Source organism: Lynx canadensis, chromosome A2 (genome assembly GCF_007474595.2).
Source record: "Lynx canadensis isolate LIC74 chromosome A2, mLynCan4.pri.v2, whole genome shotgun sequence".
Classification (NCBI taxonomy): Eukaryota; Metazoa; Chordata; class Mammalia; order Carnivora; family Felidae; genus Lynx; species Lynx canadensis.
In genome coordinates this window covers 73,461,547-73,476,207 of record NC_044304.2, presented here as the reverse complement: position 1 = coordinate 73,476,207, position 14,661 = coordinate 73,461,547, and the positions used below count along the sequence as shown (strand labels likewise).

General features: G+C 36.0%; 1 protein-coding gene across 1 annotated transcript in view; it reads left to right on the top strand.

Annotated features, from left to right (window-relative positions):
* Window positions 1–14,661, top strand: part of CDK13 (cyclin dependent kinase 13) — a 122,192-nt gene that overhangs the window by 32,278 nt on the left and 75,253 nt on the right. The window contains 3 exon segments of the mRNA XM_030307715.1: window positions 2,848–3,018; window positions 4,356–4,495; window positions 6,303–6,473. Coding sequence (XP_030163575.1) covers window positions 2,848–3,018; window positions 4,356–4,495; window positions 6,303–6,473 — 482 coding nt within the window.

Genomic DNA, 14,661 nt, shown 5'->3' with positions numbered 1-14,661 from the left:
AGTTCAAGTGGTACCTTTTTAGAAAGAAGCCTTTACTATCTTTCAATCCTGATTTAGCGACCCGTTAGCTACATTACTCTAGGACTCCATTTGTGTAGTACTTTATCCTACTGCTTGCTTGACTATGTTCTCCAAAAGTCTGTCTAAGTTCCTTTCTGAGAGGAGTTATATCTTAAATTTTTTTGATGTTTATTTATTTTATTTTTATTTTATTTTTTTTTTTAATTTAAAAAAAATGTTTATTTTTGAGAGAGAGGGAGAGACAGAGTGTGAGCAGAGGAGGGGCAGAGAGAGAGAGGGAGACACAGAATCCGAAGCAGGCTCCAGGCTCCGAGCTATCAACACAGAGCCCAATGTGGGGCTCAAACTCACAAACCATGAGATCATGACCTGAGCTGAAGTTGGACACTTAACCATGTGAGCCACCTAGGCGCCCCTGGAGTTGTATCTTGACCTGAGCTGAAGTCGGATGCTCAGCTGACTGAGCCACCCAGGCACCCCTGATGTTTGTTTATTTTTGAGAGAGAGAGAGAGCGTGAGCAGGGGAGGGGCAGAGAGAGAGAGGGAGACACAGAATCTAAAGCAGGCTCCAGGGTCTGAGCTGTGAGCACAGAGCACAATGTGGGGCTCAAACTCACAAACCATGAGATCATGACGTGAGCTGAAGTTGGATGCTTAACCATCTGGGCCACCCAGGTGCCCCAGGAGTTGTATCTTAATGTATTTGTTATAGTTTTTATTGTTAAAGTCCAGTGCCTTACCTAACATCTAGTACATAGAAGCATAAAATCAATTGAACGTATGGACATTAACATTGAAAAGGAGGCTATGTACCATTACTGTAAAAATAAAACTGCAAACTAGTTTCCTTTTGAGCATGTTTTCTCTGTTAAAGAACCTTCTGGTGAGTAACACGGGGCTATGGAGAAAAGGCACAATTTTATTATAGTTATTGATAAATGGTTTTTATCAGATGGTATTAAAGCGTGCATTTGTACAATAATATTGTTTAACACGAATAGAAGTTATAATTAAATGATTTACGTTGATAATGTCATTTAATTTTTTTTTTTTTTCAATGTTTATTTATTTTTGGGACAGAGAGAGACAGAGCATGAACGGGGGAGGGGCAGAGAGAGAGGGAGACACAGAATCGGAAACAGGCTCCAGGCTCTGAGCCATCAGCCCAGAGCCCGACGCGGGGCTCGAACTCACAGACCGCGAGATCGTGACCTGGCTGAAGTCGGACGCTTAACCGACTGCGCCACCCAGGCGCCCCGATAATGTCATTTGTAATTTCCGACCGCAGTGGTGTAGTCTCACTAAACTTTTTCATTATCGGACTCATAACTGCTATGAAAGTGTGTGAAGTCCAAATTTTGTTATCATTATAAGATTTTCTTTCAAGAAATATCATTTTTTAAAAATTTTTTTCAACGTTTTATTTATTTTTTGAGAACGAGAGACAGAGTGTGAGTGGGGGATGGTCAGAGAGAGAGGGAGACACAGAATCCGAAGCAGGCTCCAGGCTCTGAGCTGTCAGTACAGAGCCTGATGCAGGGCTTGAACCCACGAACTGTGAGATCATGACCTGTGCCGAAGTCTGATGCTTGACTGACAACCCACCCAGGTGCCCCAAGAAATGTCATATTTTTAAGCAGATTTTTTAGTAACTGGGAGGTTTAAAATAATCAGATTACCTAGTTAAAATTCAGAGTTCTTTATGCATTCAAAAAAGTACAATACAGACAACTTAAATTTTGACTTGTAATTTCCGTAAGCTAGAACCTTAAATATTTAAGAGAGTCATTATCCAATTTAAGAAAATTAACCCTGGAAAAGGGCAAAGCTAAATTAGTTGTTCGTGGTTATTTAAATGGGCAAGATAAATAACGCCATTTAGTGTTATTTATTTAATAAGAGACTTTTTCTTTTAAGTTTATTTATTTATTTTGAGAGAGAGGGCATGAGTAGAGAAGGTGCAAAGAGAGAAGGAGAGACTCCCAAGCAGGCTTCACACTGTCAGCACAAAGCCCGATGCGGGGCTTGAACTCACGAAGCATGAGATCATGATGTGAGTTGAAATCAAGAGTTGGATGCTTAACTGACTGAGCCACCCAGACGCCCCAAGACTTTTTTTTTTTTTAATGTTTGTTTATTTTGAGGGAGAGAAAGAGAACACATGCGGGGGAGGGGCAGAGAGAGAGGAAGAGAGAATCCCGTGGGCTCTGTGTTTGCAGCGCTTGAAGTAATGAACACTGAGATCATGACGTGAGCCTAAATCACGAGTCGGACCCTCAACTGACTAGCTGCCCAGGTGCCCCATATAGTGTTATTTATTTCTATAAAACCTCTTTATGTCTCTCCAACAGAGTCAGGATGCTATCACAGAACTAATGAATTTTTCTGTGAAGCATGACTAATTGATTTTTTAGTCTTAATTTACAGTTTCATAGTAATTCTAAATCATCTTTAAAATATACGATTTTTTTTAACAGATTTAGATTTGCAGAAAAATTATAATTATACTACAGAGAGTCCCCATATATACTGTATTTAGTTTTTTCGGTATTAACATCTTATATTAATATGGTATGTTTGTTTCAATCAGTGAACAAATATCAAAATATTATTGTAACTAAAGTTCATACTTTGTTCAGGTTCCTTAGTTTTTATCTAATCATTTTTGCCCCCAAATTTGGTATTTTGCAATTGAATACAGTTTATTATTTTAGCTGGAAAGTAACTTAGTTTAATATTTTGCCATTACTACTTAAGTGTAAGACATGGCTGATTATTATTTCTCACATAAATGTGTTTTGTTTGTCTGACTCCTTTCTTCCTTAGCTTACGAGGAAATATTTCAGTAAAAGCAGTTAAAAAAGAAGTAGAGAAGAAACTACGATGTTTACTTGCTGATTTACCACTGCCCCCTGAGCTACCAGGAGGAGATGATCTCTCAAAGAGTCCAGAAGAAAAGAAAACAACAACACAGTTACATAGTAAAAGGAGGCCTAAGTATGTGCTTGCTTTCTACCTGCTCTTAAATTGACCAGAAATGATTCTGGGTCCTCATAAAATCATAAAACACAAAAAATTAAGATTTAAAATAATAAAAAGTATATTTACTCTTTAAACTTAAGTATATGAATAAATTCTACTAGAGTTTTGAAAAAAAATTCATAATTCCCTGCATACCTATTCAAAACAACTAATAAAACTAAATTTAATTTTCTCTCATGGTTTGTAATGTATTAATTTCTTGGGGTATTATATGTTAAAGTTAATTTCTATAATTAAGTTTTTAAATAATACAAAACACTGAAATTGGAGAAGGTGGAAGTCAGCATTCAGTAAGCCCAAACAAAATTAGTAATGGGCAAGCTGCTATGTTTTCTTTGCTTTTTAGCTCCATTTGCTCCTATAACTAAATGCATTTTTCATTCTGCAAGAGGAGTGGAAGAAGGTTTGAAATCTGTATCCTAAATTAGCTTCAAGTAAGTGCCTAGAGATAACTCCCTTGAAATGTGTTCATCAGTTAAGAAGTGAGCATGTTGATTTCTTTTTTTACTTCTACTTAACCAAGGGAAGGTGTGAGTAAGACTTTGAGTTAGATCTGATTTTAGAATTGCTGTTCAGGTGCCTCGTGTGAGTATGAGGAAATTTTCTAGTATAGAGTAGAAAACTAAAAAACTTTTAAAAGTCTTTCTGAGTATTGTAGCTTTATTCCTTTACTTGAATTTCTATTACATACCAGAATATTGAAAGACTATTAAATTATGTATCTTTTGAAGAATGTCAGATATTTGTCACATATAACACACACACAGCCACAAAGTATGGATTCCTGAAAGTTGATTATATTAATACTTTTTTTACTCTCTTGGACTAAACATCTTTCTAGTATTTCCATTTTTAAGATAATTTCATCTAGCTGTAAGTCTAAATTTGTCAGTAAGCTTTATAGTTAGATTTTTGGTAATGTTCATTATCAAACTTGCTTTTTGGAAGCATTTTATATATTTTGTATATATATAATATATATTATATATATAGATGATGAATGAAAAGGAAAACTTCCTAAAGGTTGGTTAGAGAACTTTGACTCTTTGTATCAGTGTTGGTTTTATCCACTCATTGAAAAATTACATTTTATTAATCTGGAAGTTCTTCATATAAGCCTTAGTTCTTTTTCCAGTTTGTTAGTCTATAGAAGAAGAGTCAGCATGGAGAAATGATGCCTTGACTTTCATGATAATTTATAATACTTTTTGGAAGAGGGTGGATATTAAATATTAAACAGTTTATTCAACTTGCTTGATTGTATATAAAAACTTAAGAACTATATTTGATAGAATATGTGGGCCTCGCTATGGTGAAATCAAAGAAAAAGATATTGACTGGGGAAAACGCTGCGTGGATAAATTTGATATCATCGGAATTATTGGAGAAGGTACCTATGGACAAGTTTACAAGGCCAGGGATAAAGACACTGGTAAGTATGCCAAATACTGTGGATCTTTGGATCTATTGAATGTACTTAATTTGTGTTTTTTAAAGTGGTTTTTTAGTATTTGTGATGTGTAGCATGGTGGGATTTAGATTTCTTTAATTGTGAATAAATTCTTACATTGTTAGTAATCGGGGAAAAAAAGTATCTTGACCTTAATTAGCCTTAGTAGTAAATTTTGTTGTATTAAGCCTTATGCAACACTTTTTCTTTTAGCAAAATATTCTTTTTTTCTGTCAAAGTTACCCTTTGGAGGCCATATTTGGCAGCTTAATCTTTTAGAACATAATCAGGAACCTGTGAGCCGTTTTAAAGGTTTTGCAGCCAGTAAAAAGTAACTGTGCAGAGGCTACATATTTTACTAATAACTCTTAGAGCCAGTGTTTAATCTTAACTTATAATTCCTTGTTGAAATAAACCAATAGATTAAAATAGCATAGCTATTTGAAGCCATTTAGTATAGGGGAGACTAGACTACCTTATGCCTGGAAACTCTGGAACGCGGTTACGGCATACAGTAATACTATTTATACTGGTGATTCTGCATTATCAAAAAGAGATTAAATTGTAGCTTTTAAAAGCTGTTTAACAAATAAGGAATCATACTTTATTTTAGACTTCCATCAAAAAGAATTAAATAAGTTTTAATGATTAAAAGTATAAACATCCTTCTTTTGGAAAATTTGTAAGTACAGAATTCCTTTTTTTCTCCAAAGAAGAAGAATGAACAAACCTTTTTTTCTAATTTTTTTTTTTTTAACATTTATTTATTTTTGAGAGAGACAGAGCATGAGTTGGGGAGGGGCAGAGAGAGGGAGACACAGAATCTGAAGCAGGCTTCAGGCTCTGAGCTGTCAGCATAGAGCCCTATGTGGGGCTCGAACTCACAAACTGAGATCATGACCTGAGCTGCAGTTAGACACTTAACCAACTGAGCCACCCAGGCGCCCCAACAAACCTTTATAATAGTGAACTTTTACTTACAGGATTTGTGTGTGTGTGTTCTTTTAATAGTGAAATCTTATCTGAGACAGTACTCACTCATATCTGAATTATAAAGTCGTTTAGTGTAGTGGGAAGAGCACATACTTTTGAGATAGCTAAAACAGATTTTGAATATATGTCTCACTGCTGGGCTGGGCAGCTTTGGACAAGTTAATATGTCCGAGCACATTTTGTCACCTGCTTAATGTATAGAATCTTCTCATCTGTTGAGAGATTTTATGCATGTATAAGCATATTATATAAATTTAACCTCCTCTCTATTTTTTTTTTTTTTTTGAGGGAGAGAGAGCATGAGCCGCGGGGTGGTGGTATAGGAAAAGGGAGAATCTTCAGCAGGCTCTGTGCTCAGTGTGGAGCCCAAAGCAGAACTTGATTTCAAGAGCATGAGATCATGACCTGAGATGGAATCAAGCTGGACAATTAACCAACTGAGCCATCCAGGCATTCCATCCCCTCCTTCACTTTTTAAAAATGGTAGTGTAATGCAGCTACTGTTCATCATCTTGCTTTTTTCATTTAATATATCGTACAGAGCATACAGTAACAATACTTATGGACCTACCCCATCCTTTTTAACAGTTATATAGTATTCCACAGTTTGGATAATTTAACTAGAGACTTAATTTCTTGAGCTATGAACATTATCATTGGTACTTTGAAAGCTAAAATATATTTTGTGAGTAGTAAGAGGTAGGAACAGAAATTTTGAATTAAAATAAAGTTAAAATTAAGAAAAATGTCATTTGGTTTTGTCAGCTGCTAACTTGATTTTACTTAATTTTTATAGGAGAAATGGTAGCCTTAAAGAAAGTACGTCTAGATAATGAAAAGGAAGGCTTTCCAATTACAGCAATTCGAGAAATTAAAATTCTCCGGCAGCTTACCCACCAGAGTATTATCAATATGAAGGAAATAGTGACTGATAAAGAAGATGCTTTGGATTTTAAGAAGGATAAAGGTATGTGTGCATATTTACATAACCAGTTCTGCATATGCATGATGTTGCTAACTTGCAGATTTTGTCATAGGTATTGACTATATGAGTAATTACTAGGTACATAAAACTATTGCATTAATATCATACTCTGTTTTTAGATGTAGTTGAGTTGAAGAATTATTTATTTACTTTAGTGATATTTGAGTCCCCTAAGAAACAAAACATATTTATCAGTATTACACATATTTAGTAGTAGTAGTTTTTTGGAGCATCAATGTATAATTTTTAATCTTCATTTTTTAGTTATTGAGAAATAGTTTATAGTAGTATAGAATATATGCTTATCTTACATTTTTAAAATGTTTTAATGCCTTAACACGTAAGGAAACTTTATGGTAGGCATTTATGTTATTTCTGAACATGTGGAGGCAAAATCTTACCTGAAATTGCCTTTAATGAATTATAGTGGTATATGCTTTTAGCAGAAAAACTAAAAAGAAATTAGCATGCTCATTAAAGTAGTTATCATAAGGCATATGGTAGGTAAAAGGCTCTACTTCCAGTAGGTTTTAGGATCTTTGAGATTTTGGAACCAAAGTTGACTTCATTATAACCTGTGGTTTTCAAAGAGCAAAATTCTTTTTCAAATCTAAGATAAGATAGATTAAAATAGGTGTTCTGATTGAACATGGTACTTAACCCCCTTCCATCCGCAACTGTACACACACACACACACACACACACACACACACACACACACACACAATCTTAGTCTTCTGGGGAACAGTATAAAAAATGAGTGACTTAATACGTAATAGTTATTTTGTAGAAAGGAACTTCTCAAAGTATTCTGTATGCACTATGTAGAAAATTTGAATTTTTTTTTTAAATTTTTTAAATGTTTATTTATTGTTGAGAGAGAGAGACCAACAGAACGTTGAGCGGGGGACGGGTAGAGAGAGAGGGAGACACAGAATCTGAAACAAGCTCCAGGCTCTGAGCTGTCAGCACAGAGCCCGATGCAGGGCTTGAACTTGTGAACCATGAGATCATGATCTGAACTGAAGTTGGACGCTTAACCGACTGAGCAGTTAAGCCCCTACAATCATCTTTTTAATTGATACCACTTTCATTAGTTGTCCATAATAACACCAATATTCCTTAGCTTGATTTTAATCCAGTTTATATTATTCATCATTTCTTATTGTGTAGTAGAAAGGATACTGGTTTGACTTGTGTTGGAATGTCTGAGATTTGTGACTTTGCTTACAAGCAGTGCAACCTTATTTGCAAGATCTTTAGCCCATCTGAGCCCTTGTGACCTTTTCATCCATTAAAGGAAACATTATTTTTCTTACTGTGTAGTAAGGATTAAATTAAGATCTTATATATGAGGGTTGTATGTAAATATTTTTCATTAATGTCATACTATAGCCAAAATTAATATATTTGTTCTTCCTCCAACATACCCTGAACCTCCTGTTGCTTTGATTTGTGGGATCATATCCCTGCCTATTTCTTTAACCCCATCTCTGCCATTTTGCTGATTGTCTACCAAGCTTCAGTCATATAGGTCACATATGCCAATGCACTTCGCTGCCTTAAAGTCTTTACATATGCTGCTTCCCTGGGCTTAAACCTCTCTACCCTCAACACACACATGCATGCACGCATGCACACACATGTGCACACACAATTTGAAAGACTGTTTTCTCATCCTCTGGGTCACAGACTGAATGTTACTTTATTCATCAGTGAAGCCTAACCGGATGGACCACTTTCAGCTGAATGGAGACACAGGCCTTAGTTTTTTTCTTCATAACTTTTTCCAGAATAACTACTGATTTGTTATTTACTTGTATCTCCATATGAGAATGGGAACCATACCTGTTTTATTCATTATTATAACCCTTACCTAACTCAGTGACTAGGCCATAGAAGGTACTAAATAACTAATTGCTGGATTGGTAATTAAACTCTGCTTACTATAGCCTGTTCATACTTTAATACTTTTTTTGTTTTAATTTTTTTTTAATGTTTATTTATTTTTGAGAGAGACAGAGACAGAATGTGAGTAGGTTAGGGGCAGAGAGAGAGACACACAGAATCCTAAGCAGGCTCCAGGCTCTGAGCTGTCAGCCCAGAGCCCCATGCAGGGCTCGAACTCACAAGCTATGAGATCATGACCTGAGCCGAAGTCGGACGCTCAACTGACTGAGCCACCAGGCGCCCCAATACTTTTTAAAAGAATACAGTAGTCGGAATTTTCCTTGTATCATATTTATGGTCCTTATTTATTTTCCTTACTGGATTATAAGTTTCCTCAGTCCTTTGTTTTTTGCTTTGTGTTTTCTCCCCCACAATGTCTATCACCATATTTTAAAACCATAGATTTTCCTCTATTTGCTTCCTCATCTTTTCCCCCACCATAATCCTGTTTGTAATTGTTGGAATCATGATACATAATGTGTTTTACTGTGGGGAAGTTACATTTAGATGCCAGCTATTAAATATACTACAGTATGTCAAGGAGTATGGAATTTAAAACCTAATCCTCTTTCAGAATTATTTATTTTATTGAGATAAAATTGACATAACATTGCATTAGTTTTAACAGTATAATGATCTGGTATTACATATATTGTGAAATGAGCACCGTGATAAATCCAGTTAACATTCATCACTACACAGTTACATTTTTTTTCTTGCGATGAGAACTTTTTTTTTTTTTGAGAGCGCACATGAGCTGGAGTGAGCATGAGTCAGAGAGGAGCAGAGGGAGTGGGGAAGAGAGAATCTTAAGCAGGCTCCATGCAAGCATGGAGCCCAGCACCGGGCATGATCTCACAACTCTGAGATCATGACCTGAGCTGAAATCAAGAGCTGGATGCTTAACCGACAGAGCCACCTAGGCACCCCATGATGAGAACTTTTAAGATCTACTGTCTTGGTAACTTTCAAATATACAATACAGTATTATTAACCGTAGTCACCATACTGTGTATTACACCCTCATGCACACAGTTATTTATTTTATAATTGGAAATTTCTATCTTTTGATCCCCCTCACCCATTTTGCCCACCTCTTGTCCCCTGCCTCTGGCAACCAGTCTGTTCTTTAGATTATCTATGAGTTTGGGGGTTTTTTTGTTCTTGTTTTTGTTTTAAATTTCACATGTAAGTGAGATCATATGATATTTGTCTTTCTCTGTTTGACTTAAGGGCACAAAACCCTCAGGGTCCATCCACATTGTTGCAAATGGCAAGATTTCCTTCTTTTTTATGGCTGAATTATATTATACCATATAGTTATGCTACATTTTATTTATTCAGTCATCTTTTGATAGACACTTAGGTTGTTTCCATGTCTTGGCTGTTGTAAGTAATGTTGCATGGGGGTACATGCATCTTTTTGAGTTAGATTTTTATTTCTTTTGTATAAATAGCCAGAAGTGGAATTGCTGAATCATATGGTAGTTCTACTTTTAATTTTTTGAGGCACTTCTAAAATTTTTTTTTTTTTAACGTTTATTTATTTTTGAGACAGAGAGAGACAGAGCATGAATGGGGGAGGGTCAGAGAGAGAGAGGGAGACACAGAATCTGAAGCAGGCTCCAGGCTCTGAGGTGTCAGCACAGAGCCCGACGCGGGGCTCGAACTCACGGACCATAAGATCATGACCTGAGCCCAAGTCGGTCGCCTAACTGACTGAGCCACCCAGGTGCCCCTTGAGGCACTTCTATACTGTTTTCCATAATGGCTGCACCATTTTACATTCCCACCAACAGTGCATGAGGGTACCCTGTACTCCTCGCCAACGCTTATTTCTTGTCTTTTTTTTTAATAGCTATTCTAATAGGTGTGAGGTGATATGTAATCCTTTTTCAATGAATCTATTAAATTTGGCTTGTTTTATTTTAGAGAGAGACAGTGTGTGAGCAGGGGAGAGGGGCAGAGAGAGAGAGAGAGAGAGAGAGAGGGATAATCTTAAGCAGGTTCTACACTCAGAGCAGAGCCCAATGTAGGGCTCGATCCTACAACTCTAGGATCATGACTTGAGCCAAAATCAAGAGTTGGATGCTCAACTGACTGAGCCACCCAGGTGCCCCATGAATCTATTCTTTCTGGTGAGAACCACAATGATGCAGACTGATTTGGTGAAAAGGGAACTAGATCTGAAGTCTTTGGGTTCTAATCCTGATCATGTTAGCTGTGTACCATTATTCCAATTGTGATTGCTGTCCTGGAGCAGAAAGACAGTATGGAAACTTTGATTTAATATTTTATATTAGAATTGATGAAACTAAAACAACAAAATAAAACCAAATACTTAACAGTAATTTAAATTTGAAAATTGTAAACAACACAAAAATCAAGTAAAATTGCTAACATAATAATATAAACTTTGTGCCTGAGTGGCTCAGTCTGTTGAGTGTTGGACTTTTGGTTTCAGCTCAGGTCATGATCCCAGGGTTGTGCGATCAAGCGCAAAGTTGGCCTCCGCTTTGAGTGTAGAGTCTGCTTAAGATTCTCTCTTTTGGGGTGTCTGAGTGGTTCAGTAGGTTAAGCCTTTGACTCTTGACTTTGGCTCAGGTCATGATGTCATGGTTCATGAGTTCTAACCCTGTGTTGGTCTCTGTGCTAAGGCTACAGAGCCTGCATGGAATATTCTCTGTCTCTGTCTCTCTGTCTCTCTCTGTGTCTCTCTGTTCCTTCCCCTCCCACCATTAGTTCTTTCTCTCTCTCTCTCTCTCAAAATAAATAAATTTAAAAAAAATTTAAAAAGTAAAAACTTAAAAAAATATAAAAACATAGTAAAAACAATATATATAAATATATAGTGTAAATATATTATAATAAATAATAAAAATAAAATCAATAAGTATAAATAAAATAAAAACAAATATATATAAAGATTTGCATTATTATAACAGAAGCCATAGCACAAAGCACTTGGCTCTACTTCCTTAAGAAAACAGGGTTAAGTGGTTTCCATAAGTCATAGGTGGATTTTTGTGCAAAATCTTAGAGATGCTGAATGAGCTTTTTCTGAAATAATCTGGGGAAATGGAGGGGGGCTAAACTAATTCTAAATTTTTTTCTTAATTTTCTTTATCTTCAGGCAGTCTCATCTTTTTAATAACTGAGGGGAATCTTTGAACCTTTTTGTGTGTTTTTCAATCTTTAGGTGTTAGCAAAGGGTAGTTTTTGTTTCAAGGAAAATATTTCTTGTACTTCTAGATTTGCAGTTTCAAGTATGAAAGGAGAGTGGGATATAATTACTTGTATTAATTTCAGTACTCTGATGTTCATATTTCACCGTTCCTCAAATTTTTGAACTAAAGTATGAACTATTTTGCAACAAAAGTTTTGCTTTATTTTCTTGCTCCCACTGAGGATTATGAATTTATGGAAAGATACTTTCTGACTGAATGTAATAATATTCAATTAAAAATTTAAAGCAGTTTATAATTCTCTGGGCAGAGAAGACTTTGTTTTTGCAATTATATGCACTATAAAATAAAAACTACAGTCTTTGATCTCCATCTCAAAATGTAAATATTTTGTATTCAGGTTAAAAAAAAAAACCCTAAATACTGAAATAATGGTATCATTCCAATAAAATAGTATTGGTACTTAAAAATAATATGATATGCTGGACAGCCAAAAGCTGTAATTGTAATTACTATATTCAAATTAAGCTATAATACTTTCAGTATTAGTACTTATTTAATAATGGAATTTGTGTAATCTTTTAATTTGGAATTTTCTTAAAAATCAGCAAAAAACAATATTCTATAGTAAATGTTTGTGGCAAAGTGTCACCATACGGTTGAGGGAAAAAGTCTCATATGTCACTGCTATGATTTCTGATTTCACATGGTGCTCCCGTGCATTTGCATTGCATGTCATACGCAGTTCTCCTAGACACTGGAGCCAGATTTCCTTCTGTTTTAGTGACTTTGTACATAAAACTTTTATTCACCTCTGATTGTTCCCTTAAATAGATTAATACAAATTGGATTACTAGGTCAGTGGATTTGAACTTTGAAATTTCTTGACACATGTCACCAAGTTTTTCAGAAAGGCTGTGCCAATTTATAAAGCAGGAATAGAACAGACTAGGAAAAGAAGGTAACTATCTCAACCTAATGAAGGGCATCTATGAAAAACAAGATGTCTGTTCTTACCACTTCTATTCAGAATTGCCAAGGCAGTTAGGCAAGAAAATTATTAAATAAAAGATAAACAGATTAGAAAGGAAGAAATAATACTATCTCTAATGTGTGCATGGTGTGTGTGTGTGTGTGTGTGTGTGTGTGTACGTACACGTACACACATACTCTCTCTTCATAGAGAATCCTATAGAATCCACTAAAAAACTCAGAACTCGGGGCGCCTGGGTGGCACAGTCGGTTAAGTGTCCGACTTCGGCCAGGTCACGATCTCGCGGTCCGTGAGTTCGAGCCCCGCGTCAGGCTCTGGGCTGATGGCTCAGAGCCTGGAGCCTGTTTCCGATTCTGTGTCTCCCTCTCTCTCTGCCCCTCCCCCGTTCATGCTCTGTCTCTCTCTGTCCCAAAAATAAAAATAAAATCTTAAAAAAAAAAAAAAAACAACTCAGAACTCATAAATGAGTTCATTGAGGTGGCAGAATGCAAGATCAATACACAAAAACTGTTGTATTTCTGTATATTAACAACGAACAGTCCAAAGTGAAATTAAGAAAACAGTTTCATTGTAATAGCCCTAAAAGGAATAAAATATCTAGGAATAAATGAACAAAAAAAATGTAAAAGTCTTGTACACTGAAAACTATAAAACATCACTGAAAAAAAAATAAGACCTAAATAAATGGAAAGACGTTCCTTGTTCATGGATCTGTTGACTTAACATTACTAAGATGGTAAATTGATTTGTATGTTTATTGCAGTCCCTATCCTGGCTGGCTCCTTTTCAGAAACTGACCAGCTGATTTTAAAGTACATATGGAGGGGCAACTGGGTGACTCATTTGGTTGAGTGTCTGACTCTTGGTTTTGGCTCAGATCATGATCCCAGGGTTATGAGTTCGAGCCTCTTGTCACTCTGCATTGAGCATGGAGTCTGCTTCAGAATCTCTCTCTCTCCCTCTTTCTCTCCTTCTGCCTCTCCCTCTGCCTCTCCCTCTGCCCCTCTACCCTGCTCACACTTTTGTAAGAAAGAAAGAAAGAAAGAAAGAAAGAAAAGAAAGAAAGAGAAAGAACATATGAAAATTCAAGAGAGGTAAAACAGTCAAAAAATATCTTTAAACAGAAGAACTGGGGTGTCTGGGGGCTCAGTTGGTTAAAATGTCTGACTTCAGCTCAAGTCATGACCTCACAGTTCACGAGTTCGAGCCCTGCGTTGGGCTGTGTGCTGACAGCTCAGAGCCTGGAGCCTGCTTTGGATTCTGTGTCTCCCTCTGTCTCTCTGCCCCTTCCCCACTTATGTGCTCGCTCGCTCTCTCTCTCTCTCTCTCTCTCTCTCTCAAAAATAAACATTAAAAAAAAATTTTAACAGAAGAACTCACATTTCCTGATTTCAAATATTACTATAAAACTTAGAGTGATCAAGACTGTGTAGTACTGGCTTTAGGATAAATATATAGATCCGTAGAATAGGTTTGGAAGTCTAGAAATAAACACTCACATTTTTGGTCATTTCATTTTTCAATGATGATGCCAAGACCATTCAGTGGAAAAGAATAGCCTTTTTAGTAATCAGTGCTGGCTCAAGTGGATATGAAAAAGAATGAAATTGGGCCTTTTATTCATACCATATGTAATAATTAACTCAAAATGGTTCAGTGACTTAAATATAAGACCTAAAACCTTAAAACTCTTAGAAGAAAATATAGCAGTAAATCTTCATGGCCTTGAGTTAGCTAAAGCCTTCTTAAGACACCAAAAGCAGCAGTAGAAGAAAGTAGATATATTGGACTTCTTCAAAATTAGAAACTTTTGTGCTCTAGGGGACACTACTGAGAACAAGTGAAAAGGCAACTCATAGAATGGGAGAAAATATTTGTATAACATCTATCTGGTAAGGAACTTGTATCTAGAATGTATAAAGAACTCTTACAACCAAATGATAAAAAGACAACCTGTTTAAACATGCAAAGGATCTGAATAAACATTTTTCCAAAGAAGATAGGCAAATAGGGGCACCTGGGTGGCTCAGTCGATTCAGCA